This window comes from Littorina saxatilis, linkage group LG15 (genome assembly GCF_037325665.1).
Source record: "Littorina saxatilis isolate snail1 linkage group LG15, US_GU_Lsax_2.0, whole genome shotgun sequence".
In the NCBI taxonomy this organism is placed as follows: Eukaryota; Metazoa; Mollusca; class Gastropoda; order Littorinimorpha; family Littorinidae; genus Littorina; species Littorina saxatilis.
The window spans coordinates 29890982-29914981 of record NC_090259.1 but is presented as its reverse complement, the minus strand read 5'-3'; the positions used below and the strand labels follow the sequence as shown (position 1 = coordinate 29914981).

General features: G+C 44.1%; 3 protein-coding genes across 4 annotated transcripts in view; 2 read left to right on the top strand and 1 right to left on the bottom strand.

Moving 5' to 3' along the window:
* LOC138949044 (WAP four-disulfide core domain protein 2-like) overlaps positions 1–9011 on the top strand; it is a 30692-nt gene extending 21681 nt beyond the window's left edge. Inside the window, exons 4-5 of the mRNA XM_070320774.1 lie at positions 97–309; positions 4892–9011. Of these exons, the coding sequence (XP_070176875.1) occupies positions 97–309; positions 4892–5157 (479 nt within the window). The 3' untranslated portion in view covers positions 5158–9011. The remainder of the gene's footprint in view (positions 1–96; positions 310–4891) is intronic.
* LOC138949041 (TRMT1-like protein) overlaps positions 1–24000 on the bottom strand; it is a 322855-nt gene that overhangs the window by 113200 nt on the left and 185655 nt on the right. The window lies entirely within an intron of this gene.
* Positions 20318–24000, top strand: part of LOC138949038 (uncharacterized) — a 22463-nt gene continuing 18780 nt past the window's right edge. For both annotated transcript variants that reach the window (XM_070320758.1, XM_070320757.1), the window contains exon 1: positions 20318–20674. The gene's annotated coding sequence lies outside the window, so the exon portion shown is untranslated. The remainder of the gene's footprint in view (positions 20675–24000) is intronic.

The window sequence follows — 24000 nt, the reverse complement described above, 5'->3', positions numbered from 1 at the left end:
ATATCGCTTCATGCGACTTAAATGTTATTGATTTTGGTGAGTCCAGGTTTCATATTGTTTTTGGAAAGTTATTTTTTGCTTTAAACTTTGTTACAGCAATGAACACCACAGCAGGCATCGAGTCAGTCCTGATGGGTGTGGGGGAGGACGGTCCGGTGGTGGAGGAACGTGGAGGCAGCACCTGCCCCCCTCCACCCTCCTCACCGCCCGAGAACTGTGTGACGTCATGCCGCACTGACAACGACTGTCGCTCCAACGAGGCGTGTTGCAGCACCGGATGTGGATACAAGTGCTTCTCGCGTAGGCCAGGTGAGAACATTCTACTTTTGAAGAGTTTTTTTCTTCAATTTTTCATTTTATGGGGAAGGGTGGAGAGGGGGCTGTAGATACAAATGCTTCTCGCGAAGGCCAGGTGAGCAGAATTTATTTATTTATTTATTTATTTATTTTTTTTTTTTTAAGATGCATGTAGCATAGTCTTGGATGTCTGATGTTGTTGTAATGTTATACATGTACGTAAAAGAAGTTAAAAAAATGTGGGGAAAAAAGAAAAGAAAAAAAAAGAATTCAATTTCGAAGTTGTTGTTTTTCCTTTCTTCTTCTGTGGAAGGGACGCAGGTGGGGAGAGGGAGGAAAACGGTCATAGCGGAACTCGAGAGGGACAGGGAGCGGGTAGTTTGCAGATTGTTTGCTTCTTTGTTTCTGTATCAAATTTCTTCGAGAGATAGTATTAGTTTATAACTCGTATTATGCTCCCTTTTACCCCCGAAGTGTGTATGAGTGTGTGTGTGTGTGTGTGTGTGTGTCAGTGTGTGTGTGTGTGTGTGTGTGTGTGTGTGTGTGTATGTGTGAGTGTGTGTGTGTGAGTGTGTGTGTGTGAGTGTGTGTGTGTGTGAGTGTGTGTGTGTGTGTGTGTCTGTGTCTGTGTCTGTGTCTGTGTGTCTGTCTGTCTGTGTCTCTGTGTGTGTTTTATTTCACAAGAGACATCAATTTAAACTGACGTGAGTCTGATCTATGAAGCGATATTATAGTATTTCACTCTCTCGTTTGGTCTGATAACAATCTGATCTATGAAGCGATATTATAGCATTTCACTCTCTCGTTTGGTCTGATAACAATCTGATCTATGAAGCGATATTATAGCATTTCACTCTCTCGTTTGGTCTGATAACAATCTGATCTATGAAGCGATATTATAGCATTTCACTCTCTCGTGTGGTCTGATAACAATCTGATCTATGAAGCGATATTATAGCTTTTCACTCTCTCGTTTGGTCTGATAACAATCTGATCTATGAAGCGATATTATAGCATTTCACTCTCTCGTTTGGTCTGATAACAGATTTGTATCACATCCGAAGAAAATCTCGGATGATTTTAAGTTGTTTCTTTCACAAAAATCTTACACGAAATGAGGCAGAGCGCTGTTTAGAGATCACATAACCAAATAGGGGAAGTAAGCGCTCTAAATGCTTACGACATGTGTAATGTAGGATGACAGTCGCTAGTTCATTTCAATGCTTGTTATTCTCTCAGGTGCCAGGAGATTGGTTCCGTATAACTCTCGCTTACTCCATTACACTTGTCGTATGCATAACGAGCGCTTACTTCCCTTTGTTTTTTCACAACTTTGATCTTTCATATAAGGAGTGTCAGGATTTTTACCTGACGACATTATTCGCATTGTTTTAACTGACATATCTTGTCAAAGTTTGCGTATGGCTTTTGGAAGCAAGGACTTTTATTTTGCAAGGAAGAAGACGCCTCGAATTGTTTTGTTGACCACATAACACGTTGATTTGTTTGTTTGTTTGTTTGTTTGTTTGTTCGTTTTCTGACACAAAGGGAAGCTAGAGCTGTTGATATAGAACAAGAGTAAGTGACAGTCACGTACAATTCAAGACAAATGTCACCAATGCTTTTACAGAGTGTCGTTAAAAAAAGATGTTATCATCATGTAAAACCAGCCGCATGTTGCATGAGAGAATATGACGCGTTTAGCTGAATAAACGACTTGTAACCTCTTTGTGAGGATGTTTTTGAGAAAAAAAGTCACTTGTTTATTTCAATGGGTTGGTGGGTTTTTTAGTCTCTCGGATCGTGTATCACGAGACGGGTTTTTTAGTCTCTCGGATCGTGTGTCACGAGACGGGTTTTGCATAACTCTGACTGACTGTTTTCGTTTCAATTTACAGCGGTTACATCCCTTCGTTTCTTATACCTTTTCATCTGCGCCCTGCCTCAGTTGTTATCTGTAAAGGAGCACTTACGTCCCTTTGCTTTCGTTTGTTGGTTGTTTGGTGGGTTGGTTGGTTGGTTGGTTGGTTGTTTGGTTGTGTGTGTGTGTGTGTGTGTGTGTGTGTGTGTGTGTGTGTGTGTGTGTTTATTTGCTGGTGAGTTGTTGTTTTTATACATATAATGTCCTTATATCGCTGGACTTCACTTGAAATCTGAAACAAGAAGACTCCTAACGGTCCAAAATCAAGCATCAACATTGTGAATGTTCCGTTTTCTCACTCCATAATTATATATTCAATATACTAACTTTTTGTCATTCTGGTAATGATGTTCCCTTCTCATTTAGATATGTCAGGGATGGCCAAATCGTCCGCCCGGTCGCCAGGGGCGAGTAGCAAATCCGCCGGGCTAGTAGAAACCGCCTGGCAACTCGCCCGGCTGGCCAATAAGAATGCTGGTCAAATGCAAAACTGTTTGTTGTAATACTGAGTTTTAAAGCCATATAAACACTGCAGATCAACTGTGGTATGTACCGAGCAAGCGGCATTTCTCCCGGGCTAGTGACTTTCTTGAAGTTACTCGCCCGGTTGGCGAGTTAACATTTTGAGATTTGGCCATCCCTGTATCTATATATATACTGTTCAAAAAAAGAAACGCATAGTTGCTACTTGCCAAATTTGTTTTATTTTTCGAAAAAATTAACAGAAAATCCAATATTTAGATTATTTGTTTGAAATTTGGTATGGACACAGTTGAATGCACACACAGTTCATTTGCATCTTCAAATCAATCAGTCAATCAATACGATTGGGTGCCGAGGCTGTCAAGTCAGTAGGGGGTGTGACTGCCTTGAGCAGCAACAACTGCCCGGCACCTTCTGGGCATGGACTGGATCAGATGCCGGATATCTTGCTGTGGGATGGTGTCCCACTCCTCCTGAAGTGCCTGCAATAGATTGCGGTGATTTGCCGGCGCTTCTTCTCGCCTGCGCACACGTCTGTCCAATTCATCCCAGAGGTGTTCTATCGGGTTCATGTCTGGCGACATGGATGGCCAGGGAAGCACCTGGACATGGTGGTCGGTGAGGAACTGGGTGGTGAGTCGTGCTGTGTGCGGGCGAGCGTTGTCCTGCTGGAATATGGCATCCTGGTCAGCCAGAAGAGGAAGGGCGTGTGGGCGCAGAATTTCCTCCACGTATCGCTGGGCAGTTATGCGCCCTTGGACGTGCACCAGGGCGCTCCTTCCAGCGGTATTGATCGCCCCCCACACCATGACGCCTCCACCACCATGAACGGGTGCCTCATCCACACAGTTGGGCGCGTAACGTTCGTTTACTCTCCGGTAGACCCTCCTCCGACCATCATGTCGCTGGAGCAGGAAGTAGGACTCGTCGCTGAACCACACGTGTCTCCAGTGATTCCGGACGGTCCAGCGAAGGTGCTGGTTGCCCCACTGCACTCGGTTCTGGCGATGGCGGCGGGTGAGGACAGCTCTTCTGTGAGGTCTGCGAGCTCTCAAACCAGCTTCATGCAGGCGGTTCCGCACGGTCTGGTCCGATAATCGGTGTGGCCCGGGGAGAGCCTGGACAGAAGATGAGGCCGACAGGAAACGATTCCGGAGGTGGCGGAGCCGTATGAAGCGGTCGTGAGCAGCAGTTGTCGCCCTTGGTCTTCCCGCTCGTGGCAAGTCAGCAACGGAGCCAGTGGCTTGAAACCTGACCCACAGTCTACTGATGGTGCTCTGGGACACGTGGAAGTGCCTGGCGATTGCACTTTGACTTTGGCCTGCTTGTAAACGACCCAATGCAATTTGGCGGTCTTCTCTGCTCAATCGGGCCATCTTTCGTCGCTGAATTGTCGTCTGATTTCTTTGTGGCGAACAATCCGCTTTTATGGGTTTTGGAAGACATGGTGAGAGCTCAATATTCCCCGAGTTTCACGAGATTACACTGAAGCATGACGAGTGGTCATGCCAAATGAGCAATTTTGACATTGTAGCCACTGATAACGCATGCGTCACGTGCAGAGCTCACTTGTGGCAATGGACGAAAGGTCGACGACCAGATAAACATTTTCTGCAGTTTGGTGGATATCCTTGTAGCCATATAACTAAATTATCCAAATATTACAAGCTATGCGTTTCTTTTTTTGAACAGTATACGACTTGTGTCTGTCTGTGTGTCTGTGCGCGATGCGCAGCCAAAGTTCTCGATGGATCTGCTTCAAATTTGGTGGGCTTATTCAGAGAGACCCCGGACACAACCTCATCGATGAGATATTTCAACACGTGCTCTCAGCGCGCAGCGCTGAACCGATTTTGGTTTTTCTGTTCATTTCACCATTCCCAGTAACTCTTCCTTATCTTCTCCAGTGTTTTGCGTTTCTCTCCCTTCCTTCGTGTGGCGTCAATCCATATTCCCGTTACTACGTTACTATTTTTAGAAGGTCACTGCACGTTACTATTTTTAGAAGGTCTCCAGTGTTTTGCGCGTTTATCTTCTTTCCTTCGTGCGCCGGCAAAGCCGGCGTACACCCGGCAAAGCCGGGTGCCAGGCGCAGCCTGGTATTCGGCTCTACTTCTTCCCGGCGAAGCCGGTACCCGGCGAAGCGGGTAATCATCTAGTATATATATATATATGAATTTCTCGTTTCAGAGACGGTCAACAAGCCAGGGTTCTGTCGCGCGGATTCGTCCACCTTCTCGGAAGCTTGTGGCTCATTGTGCCGCAACGACTACGAGTGCACAGGCGACAACAAGTGCTGCCTCACCCAGTGCGGCATGACCTGCCAGGCCCCCTGCTACCACTGGCGGAGAAACCAGCGCTTGAACCCGTGGAGGCTCTCTCAGCGCTGCTCCAACCCCGACAGCGCTATGCGGCGATCGGCCTTCGACGTTGAGCCACAATTCTGGGGTTTATAATTTAGCGCGGCCACTTTGAACTTTAACTACTTGTATGCTAATTCTCGCTGATGCTCTAACACCGACTACGCTATGCGGCGAGCGTATGAATACGAGCAGCCTACGACGTTGAGCCACAATTCTGGGGTTTATAATTTAACGCGGCTTTGAATGTGTATGTTAATTCTCTCTGATGCTTCAACGCCTACTACACCATGCGGCGAGCGGCCTACGACGTTATGTCGAGCCACAATTCTGGGGTCTATAATTTAGCGTGGCCACTTTGAACTTTAAGTACTTGTATGTTAATTCTCACTGATGCTTCAACACCGACAACGCTATGTGGCGAACGGCCTACGACGTTGAGCCACAATTCTGGGGTTTATAATTTAACGCGGCTTTGAACTTGTATGTTAATTCTCACTGATGTTTTTTTTTTATTTTTTTTTTTATCTGTCTGAGAGTTTGAAACCAAGACCTTTAATTTGATGTAGAGATACTGTTGAAGAGAGATCGCTTCCTGGGATCTGAAATGGAATTTGCCTGGAACATTTCACACTTGACAAAAGTCAGAAAAAAATAAACTGTGTCGGATACCAATAACGGCGTATGGCTGCCTGAATGGCGGGGTAAAAACGGTCATACACGTAAAAACCCACTCGTGCAAAAAACAACCATGAGTGAACGTGGGAGTTTCAGCCCACGAACGAAGAAGAAGAGAAGAAGAGGATACCAATAACTAATAAAAGAAACTATGGCTTTTGATACTGCTTGGTCAGACCAGATTACGCCTATTTGACTTATTAATAGACGCAAAATCACTCTCAACAACAAACTGCACACATCATAACCCATTACAGAAATGCGCCGCGTTCGGGGGAGGCATGCTGGGTATTTTTGTGTTTCTATAACCCACCGAACTCTGACATGGATTACAGGATCTTTTATGACCGGCACGGTTGGCCTAGTGGTAAGGCGTCCGCCCCGTGATCGGGAGGTCGTGGGTTCGAACCCCGGCCGGGTCATACCTAAGACTTTAAAATTGGCAATCTAGTGGCTGCTCCGCCTGGCCTCTAGCATTATGACTGGTTGGTCCGGTGTCAGAATAATGTGACTGGGTGAGACATGAAGCCTGTGCTGCGACTTCTGTCTTGTGTGTGGCGCACGTTATAATTATGTCAAAGCAGCACCGCTCTGATATGGCCCTCCGTGGTCGGCTGGGCGTTAAGCAAACAAACAAACAAACAAACAGGATCTGTTCCGTGCGCACTTGGTCTTGTGCTTGCGTGTACACACTAGCACTAGCACTAGCTGGTCTGCACGTAAGTTGACGGTTCGCATGATGACGCAAATAGAGTGCATCCCGGGACCCGCACTTTTCGTTTGTTTGTTTGTTTGTTTGTTTGTTTGTGTGTTTGTTTGTTTTGGTTGTGTGTTTGATGTTCTTGTAGATTTATAGTATCACCAAAAGCCTCACAAAATACCACATAATTATACTGATCTGGAACTTATTCTTAGTAATCATACAGTATGCTGAATTCTTTTCTTCAACAGCCACTTGAAATAAATACAGGCTTCTACGTCTCAAAGAGACAGCGCAAATGACTCTGAAAATAAAAGTCTTTGATATCATTGTGTAAGTAAATGCAGTCGCTGCCTAATAGGACAATCTGATACTCTTGGAGATTTCACGGTTTATCGGTATTTTTGTGTTGTGTTTTAATAGTGATCCGTACCAGCAACAAAATGAATAAGCTGGGTTGTAGCTGATGAATTATTTCGGGATATATCTATGACATTCGGTCTTGTGCGGGATAGAGTTTTCATTCCGAATTGACTTAGCTGGATTGTAGGACTGATTTCCCTTTGTTTTTTGTCTATATTTTTGTAAAAATTGATATCAATTGGTGTTCACCAAGGCTTCTTTGCTCAGACTTGTGTGTGGGGGGTATGTTCTTGTTGTTTTCGTTGTGTTGTGTTTTGCTCTGCGTTGAAAACTTGCATTCGTTATACATGTTTGTCTGTTGTCATAAAAACACATTAAAGTAGAAAAAGTATTGAATTTTGTTCCGTTTGTTTCATAAAAGTAAAGACACATATTGTAAAATATTAAATTTGATTGCATAAAAACAGCACTAAAACAGACTTTATTTTAGATGGACGTTAAAAACAATGCACCTTTTGTTTGCTTTTTGGTGTAACTCTCGGATAATGACAACCAAAAACCTTGGAATTACTCTTTTGAATTGTTTCTTGCTTGTCAAACGTGCATTTTTCACGTTTTGAATAATAGATAATGTTGTGCATGTCTATCTCTTGTGTCCGATCAATGTTAAAGACGCATTCCTTACAGTGCAAACAATGGGCGGTTCTGGTGAGGTTATGCCCCTTCTTTCTTTCCGCTGGTAACTGGCGCCACCTTGCGGCAAGATCACACGAGAAAGGAAAAAAACGTGCATTGGTCCCAAATAGCATGTCGCTTTGGTAACAGTTCGTGTGTAAGTCGTGCATTTTATAGGTAAAAAGACAATGGTAACAGGCGGAACCTCGCGGCAAGATCACAGGAGTTGTCTCGCGTTATCACACCAGAAGCGCTCATTCGACTCACCATCTTAGAAGTGGCCAGGCTTTTACATGAGATAAGAACATCCCTCCGTTTGGACACATACCAAAAATCAACATCTTTCATGCTTTCTGTACAGGGTGAAAAGTGTGTTTTTTCTGAAATAATTTCTTAAAAGTCACTTATTTTAATCTTCGAAATTATTAATTCATAAACAAAATGCCAGCTCTTCACAGGAAGCTGGAAGGATGTAATTGTTGGTATATTTCCAAATGGAAGGATGGCCTATCGGATGTCAAAACCAAGGACAGACCTGAGATGGCGAGTCGAACTTTTTACACGGGTAGGGCTGTGCCTTTTAATATCACATGGCCATGACCTTTGCAGTACGCAAGCTCTGTGCAACATTTCCTCTGTCTGTCTGTATACATACATTTTTTAAATTTTTTTTAAAATTTTCTTTCGCATGTTAATCCTCCTTTCGACCACTACGTAGTATTCGTCAATAAAATATCTGCACAGACTTGATTTTTGGTATGTGTCTTCTTCTTCTTCTGCGTTCGTGGGCTGAAACTCCCACGTACACTCGTGTTTTTTGCACGAGTGGAATTTTACGTGTATGACCGTTTTTTACCCCGCCATTGAGGCAGCCATACGCCGTTTTCAGAGGAAGGTATGTGTCTGAGGTGAAGGATGATCTTATTCCACGTTGAAGTCTGGACATATCTGTTCGTCGTACTTGATCGCTTGGATGAGGAGGAGGGTAGCTTGAAATTTGACTTTTCTCGTTGCACTCCTTCTCGTAAAAGCGATTATGTTAACAACCTCAGATCTGGTTAGACTTTTACACGGGGAAAGAGAAACCTTCGAACTTGAATCCATGCCAAAATCAACAGGAACTTTTTCGTTGTGTGAAATTAATAAGTGAAACCCATATCAACCTTACAGACTTACTTCCCGGGTTTTTTTTAATCAGAAACCATATCAACCTTGTAAATTGATTCAGCTAACTACATTCCCATTGTTAACATAATACAACCACGCTATAAAGGATGCTCTTCATCAATGTGAAAAGACATGCTCTTAATCGACGAGAATGTCTGGACAGTCCTATGGCAGTCAATATGATCGTGTACTCGACGAAGACGGCACCTTTACCGAGCGTTTGTTACTGATGAGAAGTGTTATGATCTGAACTGGACTAAACATTGAATCACTATTTGTCACTGTTGTATTTACCGTGTGAACCGTATTAAATGCTTAGTATTTTGAATAAATGACAACAGCAAAATGGTTGGCTGTTTTAAGCTGACGCATCCAATACGTGTTGGGTCTTGTGTGTGCGTGCGTGCGTGTATGTCTGTGCGTGTATGTCTGTGCGTGTGTGCATGTGTGTGAGTGTGTGTGTGCGTATGTGTGTGTGTGTGTGTTTGTGTGCGTGTGTCTGTCTCTGTCTCTGTCTTTGTCTCTCTGTCTCTGTCTTTGTCTCTCTGTCTTTGTCTCTCTGTCTCTGTCTCTGTCTCTCTCTCGCTCTCTATCTCTCTTTTTCTCTCTCTCTCTCTCGGTACCCACGTTAATACGGAATGTGTGTGTGTGTGTGTGTGTGTGTGTGTGTGTGTGTGAGTGTTAGTGAGTGTGTGTGTTTGTGTTTGTGTGTGTGTGTGTGTGTGTGTGTTTGTGTGTGTGTCTCTCTGTCCCTGTTTTTGTCTCTCTGTCTCTGTCTCTCTGTCTCTGTCTCTCTGTCTCTGTCTCCGTCTCTCTCTGTCTCTCTGTCTCTGTCTCTCTCTCTCTCTCTCTCTCTCTCTCTCTCTCTCTCTCGGTACCCACGTTAATACGGAATGTGAGGGATAACCGGACGAATTTCAGTGCAGTGTACTCGATTTTATTCTACATACGTGAGAGAGACACTCGTGAGATAATAATCGTTCAAATCACACGTGTGTATATCATGTAAATGAGGTCATGTCAAGCAAGTCTGGCAGGGACATGTTTTTCCACTGCTTATGATGCCAAAGTCACCGAGACAAACGTCATTATAGAACAAAAATTGCGCTCATTAATTACCCTCAATGAATTTTTAGAACTAACACGTCACGCCACACTTTCAAAGTGACGTTTCTTTGCTTTGACGTAATAGATTGCACGAGGCTTTAGAAGAGATCGAGGTTCCAAAACAAGCGTCTTCAATTTAGCTGCCTCGACTGCAGGACATTTTCAGTAAAATACACGTAAGTACAGTATGTAGGATAAACAGAATACTATATGGCTTGCGGTGTCGTACCAGATTTACACTCGTTGCTTTTTCAAATAGTGAACAGCTCGCTTTCGCTCGCAGTTCAATATTTTAAAAAAACAACTCGTGTAAATCTGGTACGACACAGCAAGCCATGTAGTATTCTCTAAGACTGAATGGTTAATCATTCTCCAACGTTCTTGACGGTTTTTACTTTTAGTCAATTTTGATTCAATCAATCAATCAATATAAAGCTTATATAGCGCGTATTCCGTGGGTACAGTTCTAAGCGCTTGTCGAAGAGTTGTCAACACAGGACTAACAAAGAAACTAACATCTACAGACGGACACGAACCCTATCACACACTAGCAAACCCTGATAAACATACAACAAACAACTGTTTAACAACAATGTACACATCAATAGCTAGGTCCAAACAAAATAATATTAAACACAAAGAAAACACCTCTCACAGAGCACAGCACAAGAATGTCTTTTGGGGCACAACACATCACGTCGAACATGAAAGTCGCAGCCAGCTACGGGAAGAACTGAGTCTTCAACCTACTCTTGAACGCGTCAAGAGAGGGGCTCTGGCGAAGCTCAAGCGGCAGGGAGTTCCAGACGGAGGGGCCCGCGGAGGGAAATGCACGCTGACCAGCAGATGCGACTTTCGAGCGAGGGATGTGAAGGCGGAGTGGGTCAGCAGCAGAACGAAGGGGACGGTCGGAGGGCTGGGTGTACAGGTCCAGGGAGGATTGAAGGTACTCGGGAGCAGAGTCGTTGGGACACTTGTAGACCAGAGTGGACAGTTTGTGGGAGATTCGGGTGTTGACAGGGAGCCAGTGCAAGGAGCGAAGTAGGGGGGGTGATGTGGTCTCGCTTCGTCTTCCTCAACGTCAGCCTGGCAGCAGCGTTCTGAACTCAGAGTCGTTGTAGGCCATGAATGGATGAGGCGGGGAGGCCAGCCAGAAGGGAGTTGCAGTAGTCCAGACGACTGAAGATGAGGGAGACAACCAGCTTGACACAGGATTGGGGATTCGAGACGAGGAGGGTGTGTGTGTGTGTGTGTGTGTGTGTGTGTGTGTGTGTGTGTGTGTTTGAAGAGCATTTCCCGGAAAAATAATGGACAGATCGCCGTACAATTTTACGTTCAATTTCTTCAAGATAATATCCTCAAACTTTTTCTTCCCTAATTCCAATCTCCACCCCTCTCCTAACCTAGTCCGTACTTCCGTCGCGATATAACCTTGAACGGTTGAAAACGACGTTAAACACCAAATAAAGAAAGAAAGTCCGTACTTCCCATGACCCCCTAGCCCACATCTCCCAACTTACCCTCCCCTAGTCCCAATCTCCCCTTCCCTTACGTAGTCCCTACCACTAATGACCCCCTAGTCCACATCTCCCAACCTACCCTCCCCTAGTCCCAATCTCCCCTTCCCTTACGTAGTCCCTACCACTAATGACCCCCTAGTCCACATCTCCCAACTTACCCTCCCCTAGTCCCAATCTCCCCTTCCCTTACGTAGTCCCTACCACTAATGACCCCCTAGTCCACATCTCCCAACTTACCCTCCCCTAGTCCCAATCTCCCCTTCCCTTACGTAGTCCCTACCACTAATGACCCCCTAGTCCACATCTCCCAACCTACCCTCCCCCTAGTCCCAATCTCCCCTTCCCTTACGTAGTCCCTACCACTAATGACCCCCTAGTCCACATCACCCAACCTACCCTCCCCTAGTCCCAATAATAATTTTCAGACTGTAGTCATCAGTCAAGTTTAGTGCAAGCACAATTGCAAATGTCACGCCGGAACGATACGGAAAAGTGTGTGTGTGTTCCATTTAACAAGGTATAGTTGAAGTGTCCTCTTTGAATATTCTGATGAAAAAAGACACTTCATATCACACTATTAGCGATATCGATGCGTTATCTTAATGGGACACTCTAAAACTCCGCATGGGGGGGGGGGGGGGGTCCATTGACCTTTAAACATCAAAAGTGGAGGTCCCAGTGTAATATTCTGTTTCGTCCCACCCCTGAGAAGGGCCCCCAGGGGGTCTTTTCAAAGCTAAAAAGGGCCCCCGGAGGACCTTTTCAAAGGGGAGACCATCTGGGGGGGGGGGGGGGGGGCAAAATTGCTGTAGGGGTCCAATCGAAAACGAGGCTTGATCGGTAAAGAGCTGAAAAAGTCCCCCGGAGGCCTTGTATAGCTCTGAAAAGTCCCACAGGGGCCCTTTTCAGAGAGGGGACTAAACGGAATACTACACCGGGACCCTCAAGGACTGGCGTCCGTGGGGAATCCTGTGTTCCATACGTGTTCAAATGGACGCCGGGGATGACCTGGTCAGATTTGAGATGTTAGACCAAACCGTTTTCACAACAAGGACCGTGTCTTTAACCTTGTACGCCATTCCAAGCGGACGTATGTAAATGATGACGTCAAAATCACGATTGCGGAAATAGATCTCCATAAACAAGGGAAGTCACCCTTAACCTATATTTGAGTTCCAAATATATCGCAAGATTCAATGATGTAACGGTGTTTCTTTTAACCATATCTATGTATTACTTTTACTTCTTCTTTTTCTGCGTTCCTGGGCTGACGCGTACGCCCACCCTTGCACTTGGTTTGTTTGCAAGATGAACTGAAGATCTAGTGCTGCCATCAACATTGAACGCTGAAGAAGAAGAACAAGTCGCGTAAGGCGAAAATACAACATTTAGTCAAGCTGTCGAACTCACAGAATGAAACTGAACGCAATGCAATTTTTCAGCAAGACCGTATACTCGTAGCATCGTCAGTCCACCGCTCATGGAAAAGGCAGTGAAATTGACAAGAAGAGCGGGGTAGTAGTTGCGCTGAGAAGGATAGCACGCTTTTCTGTACCTCTCTTCGTTTTAACTTTCTGAGCGTGTTTTTAATCCAAACATGTCATATCTATATGTTTTTTAAATCAGGAACCGACAAGGAATAAGATGAAAGTGTTTTTAAATTGATTTCGAAAATTTAATTTTGATCATAATTTTTATATGTTTAATTTTCAGAGCTTGTTTTTAATCCAAATATAACATATTTATATGTTTTTGGAATCAGAAAATGATGAAAAATAAGATGAACGTAAATTTGGATCGTTTTATATAAAAAAATGTTTTTTACAATTTTCAGATTTTTAATGACCAAAGTCATTAATTAATTTTTAAGCCACCAAGCTGAAATGCAATACCGAAGTCCGGCCTTTGTCGAAGATTGCTTGGCCAAAATGTCAATCAATTTGATTACAAAATGAGGGTGTGACAGTGCCGCCTCAACTTTTACAAAAAGCCGGGTATGACGTCATCAAAGACATTTATCGAAAAAATGAAAAAAAAAACATCCGGGGATATCATATTCAGGAACTCTCATGTCAAATTTTATAAAGATCGGTCCAGTAGTTTACTCTGAATCGCTCTACACACACACACGCACACACACACAGACACACATACACCACGACCCTCGTCTCGATTCCCCCTCTATGTTAAAACATTTAGTCAAAACTTGACTAAATGTAAAAAGATCACGGTTTGCTTGGGAGGGACTGAATTAGGTAGCTTTAACTTAACACCCCCTATAGGCACACATAAGCAGTTTCAGCTCAGCTTTGTCTGAACATGAGAACTGTGCTCATTTGTCAAAGATAAAGTAGATTCATCATATAACAAAATTCATCACTGATATAAATTTGAGTGAAATTGCAATCCTTCGTGATATTTATACAATAAAACAAAAGTACTTTTATTGTTGACAGTTATGACGAGACAGAAACATAATTCACGCAAGTGCATCACGTTGACGTCACCAGGGTCGAGGTGCACGAGAAAGTCACCAAACGGGGGGGGGAGCCATCAGAGGTGTTGGATTGGTTAAAATTGAGGTTTGTCGGGATTTCAACGATACAGACCCCGCGGTTTGTGACACCCACTTTCGTACGGAACGCGGATCGTTTCAACTGATGCAGGAAATTGATGCATCCCAAACCACGAATTTGATGCATCGTTTTGATGCATCAGAATTTTTGGGTTTTCCCGGAAAGTGCCGAGCAAAAAGCAAAATTTGAACCGGAATACGAAGCGAAACGAATTATTTCTAAGCCTCTTTTGTACGCGCCATTCCCAATCTCACTACCAGCAGGAATTTTTCCGAAATCATGGCAAGTGTAATTGACGGTTTGGAAGAAGCTGTGGTTCAAACAGTCGAGCAAAGACGGCAGGAGGCGAGAAACGAAGGAGAAGGAGGTGCCGACGGCATCTGTTTATATTCGTCAAAATGTCATTTGAAGTTTTTCCGTGCTCAGGCATTTCTTACGGAAAGACCGGAAATGAATGATCTTTCACATGCATACAAAACCGAAAGTGATGCATCAAAATAATGCATCATTTTCTAAAAGGATGCATCATTTTCGTATCGGATGCGATCAGTTTTGGAAAATGATGCATCCTTTTTGAAAATGATGCATCCTTTTGTGAAAATGATGCATCAAATTGTGAAAATGATGCAGCAAATCTTGGTTTTGGATGCATCAATTTGATGCATCAGTTGATACGATCCGCGTTCCGTACTTTCGCTTCGTGCGTCTCAGCCAGGTCATAGACCAAATAGCCTGGACCACCAACTCGTCACGTGACCCTTCGAGGTTTCGACGCTCGACTTTCAGGGGCGCTTAGCGTCCGGTTTGAAAGGCCAGCAATTCGAAGACAGTGAAAAGAAAGCACGCTCCAGTTATTTGTGACAATGGGAGGTGACAATGAACTGTATTTTCTAAAACTCCAAACTAAACTTAACAAAACTCATCGAAAAACATGTTCCATATGCACTTTAGCTGAGTTTATTTTAGCATTTTCAGAACTTACCTCGGCAACTTCGTCCATGTTTACAATCGACACCGGATATGACATCCCCCTGATTTCTGAAAGGCCATGTAAGCGTAGGTTCCTAAATGCGAGAGGCCGCTACCTCGTAATAGAGAGAAAGAGCGGGGAGAGAGCTAGTTGGCGGTCCAGGATAAATGGTCTATGGCCAGGTTTCTCATTGTGCGGAGACTCTGGGTGCTATCTAAATCTGTCTGATCAATAATTATGTCAGCCTGTAATTCGCCCCGCCCCCACTCACCCCTGCCCACAAGCCGTCAACGACACCACCCGTAACGACCGTCTGCTTCCTCCAATAAAATTTATTTAGGAAGCTTTTTCGTGTGCAACCAAAAACAACAAATCCCACAACCGTCATAATAACACGAGAAGCAGGGTTCTTTTTGTGGTCTTCCTCCCATCGTCCTCTAATGATACTGTGCGGGTGCATAATTATCTTGATCATCATTCAGCTGTGCCATTATCGATATGGTGACCCGTCAATGCTTTTTGGTTAAAGCAGGCTGGCAAGTCAAGTTGACCCAAAATATGTTCTTGTTTTGAAATCTCGTTTCTCCCGTATTTTAGACACTCGTGTTAACCCGTGATTTGTAAATATGTAGAAACATTTTACAAATTACGTCGAACCTAAAACCGCGATTTGTGAAAAAGTTAAAATATCGCATTCCACAAAGTCTACATGCCTTTTATTATTATTAATATTTGTTGTTTCTAGCCTCTATGCTTGGTGGTGGGGGGTGGTTTGGGCCGGATAGGTAAAACATTACGATTTTCAGCATAACAAAGAAAACAAATCCAGCCTGCCAGTTGTGTGTGTGTGTGTGGGGGGGGGGCGGTGCGGGGGTGCAATCGCCCATACGGCAAAAGTGTACCCGGGGGCCCGGTAGCTCAGTTGGTAGAGCACTGGACTTGTGATCGTAGGGTCGCAGGTTCGAATCCATGTTCCACCACCGTGTTACCACTGTAGCACGAAAAAGCCGTTGGTCATTCTAAAGAAATGGAGAAAAAAAACAAATATAATAGATCCCTTGACTTTGGGGTAGCGCGACTCTGTTGCTGCTAGCTTTCCACTGGGAGGAAGCGACCCGAATTTCTAAGCGATGGGACAATAAAGTAATGAAAAAAAATCAAATCTAATAGATCCCTTGACTTTGGGGTAGCGTGACTCTGTTGCTGCTAGCTTTCCACTGGGAGGAAGCGACCCGAATTTCCAAGCAATGGGACAATAAAGAATTTTTTTTTAAATCTAATAGATCCCTTCACTTTGGGGTAGCGTGACTCTGTTGCTGCTAGCTTTCCACTGGGAGGAAGCGACCCGAATTTCCCAGCGATGGGACAATAAAGAAATGGAAAAAAAATCCAAAAAATCTAATAGATCCCTTCAATTTGGGGTAGCGTGACTCTGTTGCTGCTAGCTTTTCACTGGGAGGAAGCGACCCAAATTTCCCAGCGATGGGACTATAAAGAAATGAAGAAGAAAATCCAAAAAATCTAATAGATCCCTTCAATTTGGGGTAGCGTGACTCTGTTGCTGCTAGCTTTCCACTGGGAGGAAGCGACCCGAATTTCCCAGCGATGGGACAATAAATAAATGAAAAAAAATCTAATAGATCCCTTCACTTTGGGGTAGCGTGACTCTGTTGCTGCTAGCTTTTCACTGGGAGGAAGCGACCCAAATTTCCCAGCGATGGGACTTTAAAGAAATGAAGAAGAAAATCCAAAAAATCGAATAGATCCCTTCAGTTTGGGGTAGCGTGACTCTATTGTTGCCAGCCTTTCACTGGGAGGAAGCGACCCAAATTTCCCAGCGATGGGACTATAAAGAAATGAAGAAGAAAAAAAATCTAATAGATCCCTTGACTTTGGAGATGACAAGAAAAAATATCGGGGGCATTTACGTGATTTGTAAAACATTTTACAAATCGCGGCGCCCCGTGATCTGTAAAATGACAAATCACGGGTAAACAACTAGTCTTTGACACTGACTGGCCGTAAACGTTGGTTCTGCAGCTGATTACATTGTAGTTAATATCGCAAGTAATATAAAAAAAAAAAACGTGTCACATACACTTCGCCGCTTTGTCACGTTCCACATGCATGTTTATGCAAGTTTAGATACGCCCTTACGGGACAGTTTTGACTATTGACAAACCATAACAATACATTTAGCTTACCGGCCCCCGTAGCGCAGTGGTTAGCGCATCGGACTGTGGGCCGGGAGGTCGTGGGTTCGAATCCCATCAGGGTCATGTGGGTTTTTCGGGCTACGGTCGGCTCCTACCCAGAGTGGAAGTGCTATGGTTCCTATGGGAAGGCTGGAATCACACAGCCGAGTGTCATTCACTTAACGAATGCGACTTTGAGGGTGCTCAGGTTCTGTTTACTTGACCAACACCGCAGGTGCTGCAGTTCTCGGGCCTGGTTGACACCAGGATATATTATGACAGTAAGCGTAGAGTGCTGCCTTGTCACGTAGTCTCAAACCAAAATTGGAAATCCATAGCATCATCATTATAATCATCCTCATCTCATTAATCATCCAAAAATTATAAATTGTCCTTGCTCTTGTGGCCCTTCATGCCCGGAGCTCTCATGGTGACCTTGGTCTCAGTGTTCCTGTTCCATCCTTCCCTGAAAAGTACTTCTGCTGTCAGTTTTCAACGTGTGACGTTCTGAGGGGTCGACGGAGGGACGTGGTGGCTGTCTGCTCTCTGGAGGGGACTCTCACTCAGTCTGGCTCCGCGACTTAGCAGTCAATGTCGTTAGTAGGGGCCATAGTAGGTAGTGGGCTGCGTCCGTTAGCTCGGGACAGACCCACTACTGAACACCGTCGAAATGACTCAGCAGAAGTGCAGTGTCATCTTCCGAGGGTAGCCTACCGCAACGACCCGACATCCCTCCCTGGAGCATCTGTAAAATCGGCAAGTCTGGCAGCGGAACGAAATTCAGATGTGGATGGAGCAGTGAGTGCAGGGACGGGGCGGTGTGAGAGCACACCGGGACAAGGAACAGGTGTAAGGGAAAAAAAGAAAAAAAAATACATTTAGCTTTAAAAAAATCCACTAATTTCCACTAATCCACTAACCCGCCTGCTTCTGCATAAAAAAAAAACATGCGCCGAAAAGATCCATCGCCGAACATTTCTTTTTGATTTACGAGTTCTGTTGAATCTGTGTCTGATTTTGTCCCACAAAAGCCACGTATGTCGAAATAAGTGTTTTTTGCTGACCATTGCGAGTTAGTTCCAGTCAGAAAGGCTCCAGCCAGAATCCCGTATCTCAAGATACAGGGTTCTGGCAGGGAACGTTCTATGATTCTTACCGCAGTAATGCCAGCCAGAATCCCGTATCTCAAGATACAGGGTTCTGGCAGGGAACGTTCTATGATCCTCACCGAAGTAATGCCAGCCAGAACCCCGTATCTCACTATACAGGGTTTTGGCACGGATGGTTTGTGTACAACAAACGATACTTGGTTTCGGCACTGATCAATAAATCGATCCCTTTTTAGTTTTTGGTTCAAACTCAATATTTACATTGAAGAGGAAGTCAATAACTATATTTTGGTGTAAAAAAATTAAAATCACCAAAAAGTCGAGATACTGGGTTCTGGCAGGGAACCCTCGAAATAACAATGTTAACGTATTTTGCTTCTTTTTACATTTAGTCAAGTTTTGACTAAATGTTTTAACATAGAAGGGGAATCGAGACGAGGGTCGTGGTGTATGTGTGTGTGTGTGTGTGTGTGTGTGTGTGTGTGTGTGTGTGTGTGTGTGTGTGTGTGTGTCTGTCTGTCTGTCTATCTGTGCGTGTGTGTATGTAGAGCGATTCAGACCAAACTACTGGACCGATCTTTATGAAATTTGACATGAGAGTTCCTGAGAATGATATCCCCGGACGTTTTTTTTTCTTTTTTTCGATAAATACTGTTGATGACGTCATATCCGGCTTTTTGTAAAAGTTGAGGCGGCACTGTCACACCCTCATTTTTCAATCAAATTGATTGAAATTTTTGTAAAGCAATTTTCGACGAAGGCCGGACTTTGGTATTGCATTTCAGCTTAAGTGGCTTAAAAATTAATTAATGACTTTGGTCATTAAAAATCTGAAAATTGTAATAATTTTTTTTTATATAAAACGATCCAAATTTACGTTCATCTTATTCTACATCATTTCTTGATTCCAAAAACATATAGATATGTTATATTTGGATTAAAAACAAGCTCTGAAAATTAAAAATATAAAATATATGATCAAAATTAAATTTCCCAAATCGATTTAAAAACAATTTCATCTTATTCCTCGTCGGTTCCTGATTCCAAAAACATATAGATATGATATGTTTGGATTAAAAACACGCTCACAAAGTTAAAACGAAGAGAGGTACAGAAAAGCGTGCTATGCAGCACAGCGAAACCCCTACCGCGCTGAACAGGCTCGTCAGTTTCAGCTCTTTGGTTTCACTCCGTTATGCACAAGCGGCGGACTACGGTCATTGTGAAAAAATGCAGTGCGTTCAGTTTCATTCTGTGAGTTCCACAGCTTAACTGAATGTAGTAATTTCGCCTTACGCGACTCGTTTTTTTCTTGATGCTTCTTTCTCTTTGTCCATTTTGGGAGCGGAAATCAGACAGTTAAGGTGAGTAATGCCGATCTTTCGGACAAGAATATAACAGCAAAATATGAACGGTATAATACCAGTATAATGTCCTGTTTATTTATTTTTTTTTCTGCAATGACGGGCTGATACTCCCAAGTACACTTTTGATTTGGACATGTCAGTCTTTACGTGCAAGGCCGTTTACCCCGCAATTCAGGCCGCCGCCATACTCTGTCTCTCTGTCTGTCTGTCACTGTCTGTCTGTATGTCTGTCTGTCTGCCGGTCTGTCTGACTGTCTGTCTGTCTGTCACTCTCTCCCTCTCTCTCTCTCAGTCTCTCTCCCTCGCGCGCGCGCGTGTGTGTGTTTGTGTGTGTGTGTGTGTGAGTGCGTGCGTGCGTGCGTGCGTGTGTGTGTTTGTGTGTGTGTGTGTGTGCATGTGTGTGTGTATGTGTATGTAAATGTGTGTGTGTGCGTGCGTGCGTGCATGCATGCCTGCGTGCGTGTGCGTGTGTGTGTATGTGTGTCATGTATGTGTGTGTGACGGTTTGTGCACGGGATGTGTGTGTGTGTGTGTGTGTGTGTGTGTGTGTTTGTGTCGTACGCATATTACATGCCTTTATGCGTGCTTGCATTTTCGCACGCAAACATCTCTGCCGCCGCTCACTCTGATATGACAAAACATGGAATCGCCTGTGCAACCACACTCGTAAAACAACCCCTGAGATAAAAATAGATTGATGAAAAACCCAAATTTGTATATTCGACCAATCAAAATGCAGACCCTCCCCCAAAACAGAGGGTCACATTATGTCTACAAGCAACTCAAGCCACACAAGTTTGCGCCACCGCCAACAGCAGGAACACTCGAACATCCGGCTTCGAGAAAATGATGCTTGACTGTGCTCGTGTGAATTTTAGTACCACTGTACTGATACGAACTTATATCAACCTCTCTGAAATCGGAATTCAGGTTTGGATGTGTGACAAGATATAGGATTTCTACAGCGTGTGTGAATTCGAGAATCTACTCTATTTTTGTGCTTAGGTTTGTTGTGGTGGTTATGCGGTGGGTTTTATGTGCTGGTTTTAACAGCTTCGGCGTAACTTCCTGATCTGAAAATATACAGTGTGCAATGAGTGTGTCTCCGCGAAGTATGACTGTGTGATGTTATTTTTCTTCCCCAACATGACCTTAGCCTGGCCGGTTGGCGTTCTCGTAATCTGAGGTAAGTTGTCTGGGTAGACGTATATTTGGTGTTTAACGTCGTTTTCAACCACGAAGGTTATATCGCGAGTTGTCTGGGTGAAAGTGTGTATGCTGGGCCGGGAGAGGGGTGTGTGTGTGTGTGTGTGTGTGTGTGTGTGTGTATGTGTGTGTGTGTGTGTGTGTCCGTGTGTCTGCGTCTGTATGCATGTACGACAGTGAGTGTGTGTACCAGCATGTGTGTATGATGTGTGTGTGTGTGTATTCGTGTCAGTGTGTATGTGTCTGTGTTCGTACGTGCGATTGTCTGTGTCTGTATGCGTGTCCGACTGAAAGACTCTCTCTCTCTCTCTCTCTCTCTCTCTCTCTCTCTCTCTCTCTCTCTCTCTCTCTCTCTCTCTCTCTCTCTCTCTCTCTCTCTCTCTGTTACCCTCGTAAAATAAAGAATTGTCATTGTCATTGTCTCTCTCTCTCTCTCTCTCTCTCTCTCTCTCTCTTTCTCTCTCTCTCTCTTTCTCTCTCTCTCTCTGCACAATGGATGCAAGCAGACTGTTTCCAAGCTAGCTTGTGGCTGTTTAAGAAAATCAGTCATTCCTTTCTTTTTAAATGTGCATCCCACTCTCCACAGAAAGCAGCCAGGCATTTGATTTTTGGTATTTGTTCAAGCGGAGGGATGGTCTTATTCCATGTAAAAGCCGGCTTTGCCAGATATGAGACGGTCAGTCTAATCAAGTTTACACAGGGCAGGATTGTTCAACTAGTCCACACCTGCTGGTCTAGCTACTTCATTTTTAGTGAAATGACACAGGTTCAAGCACAGAGTAACATTTTGACTTGAAAAAAAGGAGAAAAAAATCCACAAAAACAGAATAAAAATTTTTTAAAAAAACATTGTGTCGACCCTCCCTATCGCATTACTTGTGTTTTTTAGTGGTAATCCAAATCTGTGAATCGGGGGTTGGGGATGGGAGGGGGGAGGGGGGGCTTTCTGCTACCAATCTTCAGCTGTGACATGTCAGTGCATGTGCACTACACAGCTGCATAGCTGTGACATGTCAGTGCATGTGCACTACACAGCTGTATAGCTGTGACATGTCAGTGCATGTGCACTAACTGGCTGACTGACTGAATGACTCAACGCGCAGCTCGCTAATGCCTCGGTCTCACATCTACGAATGTCACCCGACTTTAGGTAGTCGGCTGGAAGTCGGAAGAGGTCGGAGAGTTCGTGAGAATTAGCAATTTTGTTTTTGAAAAGTCGGTTAGTTCGGAAGGCCCTTCAGACTGTTTTGAAATTTTCAAAACAGTCAAAAGAGCCTCCCGACTCAGACGAATAGAAATTTGTCGGGTGGTTGTCGTAAGCGTGTCGGTTTAGTCGTAAGGCGATTCTGATTAGTCGTAACGGTAGTCGGAAGACTCGTAAGGGTGGTCGGATTTGTCGGTAGCATAGTTTCGTTCGGATTAGTCGTAAGGGCAGTCTGATTTGTCGTTAGGACAGTCGTTAGCTAGTCGGTTTAGTCGTTACACTGGTCGTGAGAGTCGGCTATTGTTCGGAAGTTTTTCAGCCGGGCCTGTCGTAACTGCAGTCGGAATTGTCGTTACTGCAGTCGGAAGTGTCTGGACACATGTCGGATTTGTCGGCCCTAAAGTCGGGTGGTTGTCGTCTGCTTGTCGGCTACATGGTCGGATAAGTCGTAAGGACAGGTCGGGAGTGAAATTTGGAGCCGAATTTGCATCCGACACTTCCGACCTAGCCGACTTAACTATCCCCGACACTTCCGAAAAATCGTATATGTGAGACCGAGGCATAACTAAGTACCCCGACTCACCACTAACTAAATAAGAAGCTAACGAAGCCGTGGAGTTACGTCCGTACTTGCTTACACAGTAACTAAACAACATGATTGATAACTAGCCAATTAAGTAAGTCAGCCACACTTACAATCCTACTTCCTTACAAACGTACTTTCTTACGTAATAACTTACTTATAGTTACTTAGCACGACAGTGAGGTGGCCTGTTAGTTTGTTAGTTATTAAAACCTACTTCTTAGTTTGTATAGTGTTAGTAAGTATCAGTCAAGTTACTAACAAACTTACTGAGTGAATAACTAGATAATTTCTCTAACGGTGCGTTATGCAAGCAACTGTTCACGCAGACGAAATGGCGACAACTGATCTGACAACGCTACATTGTCTATCACCTACTTTACAGCTATGTCAGTCTGGCCTGCAAGCCGGCTGTTGTTTCCACGTGACCTCCACCCCACCCCCACCCTCACCAAACACCACCACCTATGACGGCTTACTAGTGCCAGAACTATATAATTGTAATTATCACGTGACAATTAGTAATTAACACGAGAAAATTACAATTAATTATGTCGTGAAAATTATCAATTTTCACATGTTAATTACTCATTTTCACGTGAAAATTACTATATATCAGTTTTGGCTCGCTTCCTGACGGTTTTCTAAAGCCAAAACTAAAAATTAGTCATTTTCACATGAAAATTAGTAATAAACACGTGAAAACGTTAACTGACAGTGTTAATTACTAATTTTCACGTGATAATTATTGGTAACCCCAGGTTTTGGCACTAGTAAGCCGTCATAACCACCTCCACCACCAAAACAATGCGCGTTACGTAACAAACTGTGCATGCGGACGACTGACATAGCGGGATTAGGTCACTGCGTACCGTGGGCGTCACTAGTCTACTGCTTTCAAAATGTCGGTCTGGTTTGCGCCGCGACACGATGTCGTCCCCCCTTCTCAGTCCACCCCCTCTTCTTTCGTTATATTTTCACTTTTAGAAACGGTCAGTGTCTGGAATTTTCTAGAAATTCGTAACTAAGCTTGAAATAACACATGAAATACCACTAATTGCTTCATAGTGCCATATATATACCTTCCCTCTGAAAGTGTGACAGCATTATGTTAAACAAAGCCTTTATGTCTCCATGACCCAAACCCACCCTACTCCTCCACACTACCAAGGTGCACGCTGCCAAAATTGTCAGCTCTCTCGGCCCATGTACAGCCCCCATTTACGGGGAGTTGAGGGGGGGGGGGGGTCAGGATTGAAGTAGGTTAAAAAGAAGGAACGTGTGCTGTCACCGAATCTATAATATTATTTACTCACGGGGGACCCGGTGTGCGTGTTTTGTGTAGTGTCTTGTTAGACTAACAACTAGAGCATGGCTTCTGTATTTTCTCCGCCGGTAGGTTGAAACTTCCCTTTATGAGTCGTTGAAAGCATCCGGGAGAAGTTTTCGTGTTGTAAATTGTGCTTCTCTTCTTCACAGGTTTACATCAAATGAGAATTTGCGTTTTGTGGGTGTGTCT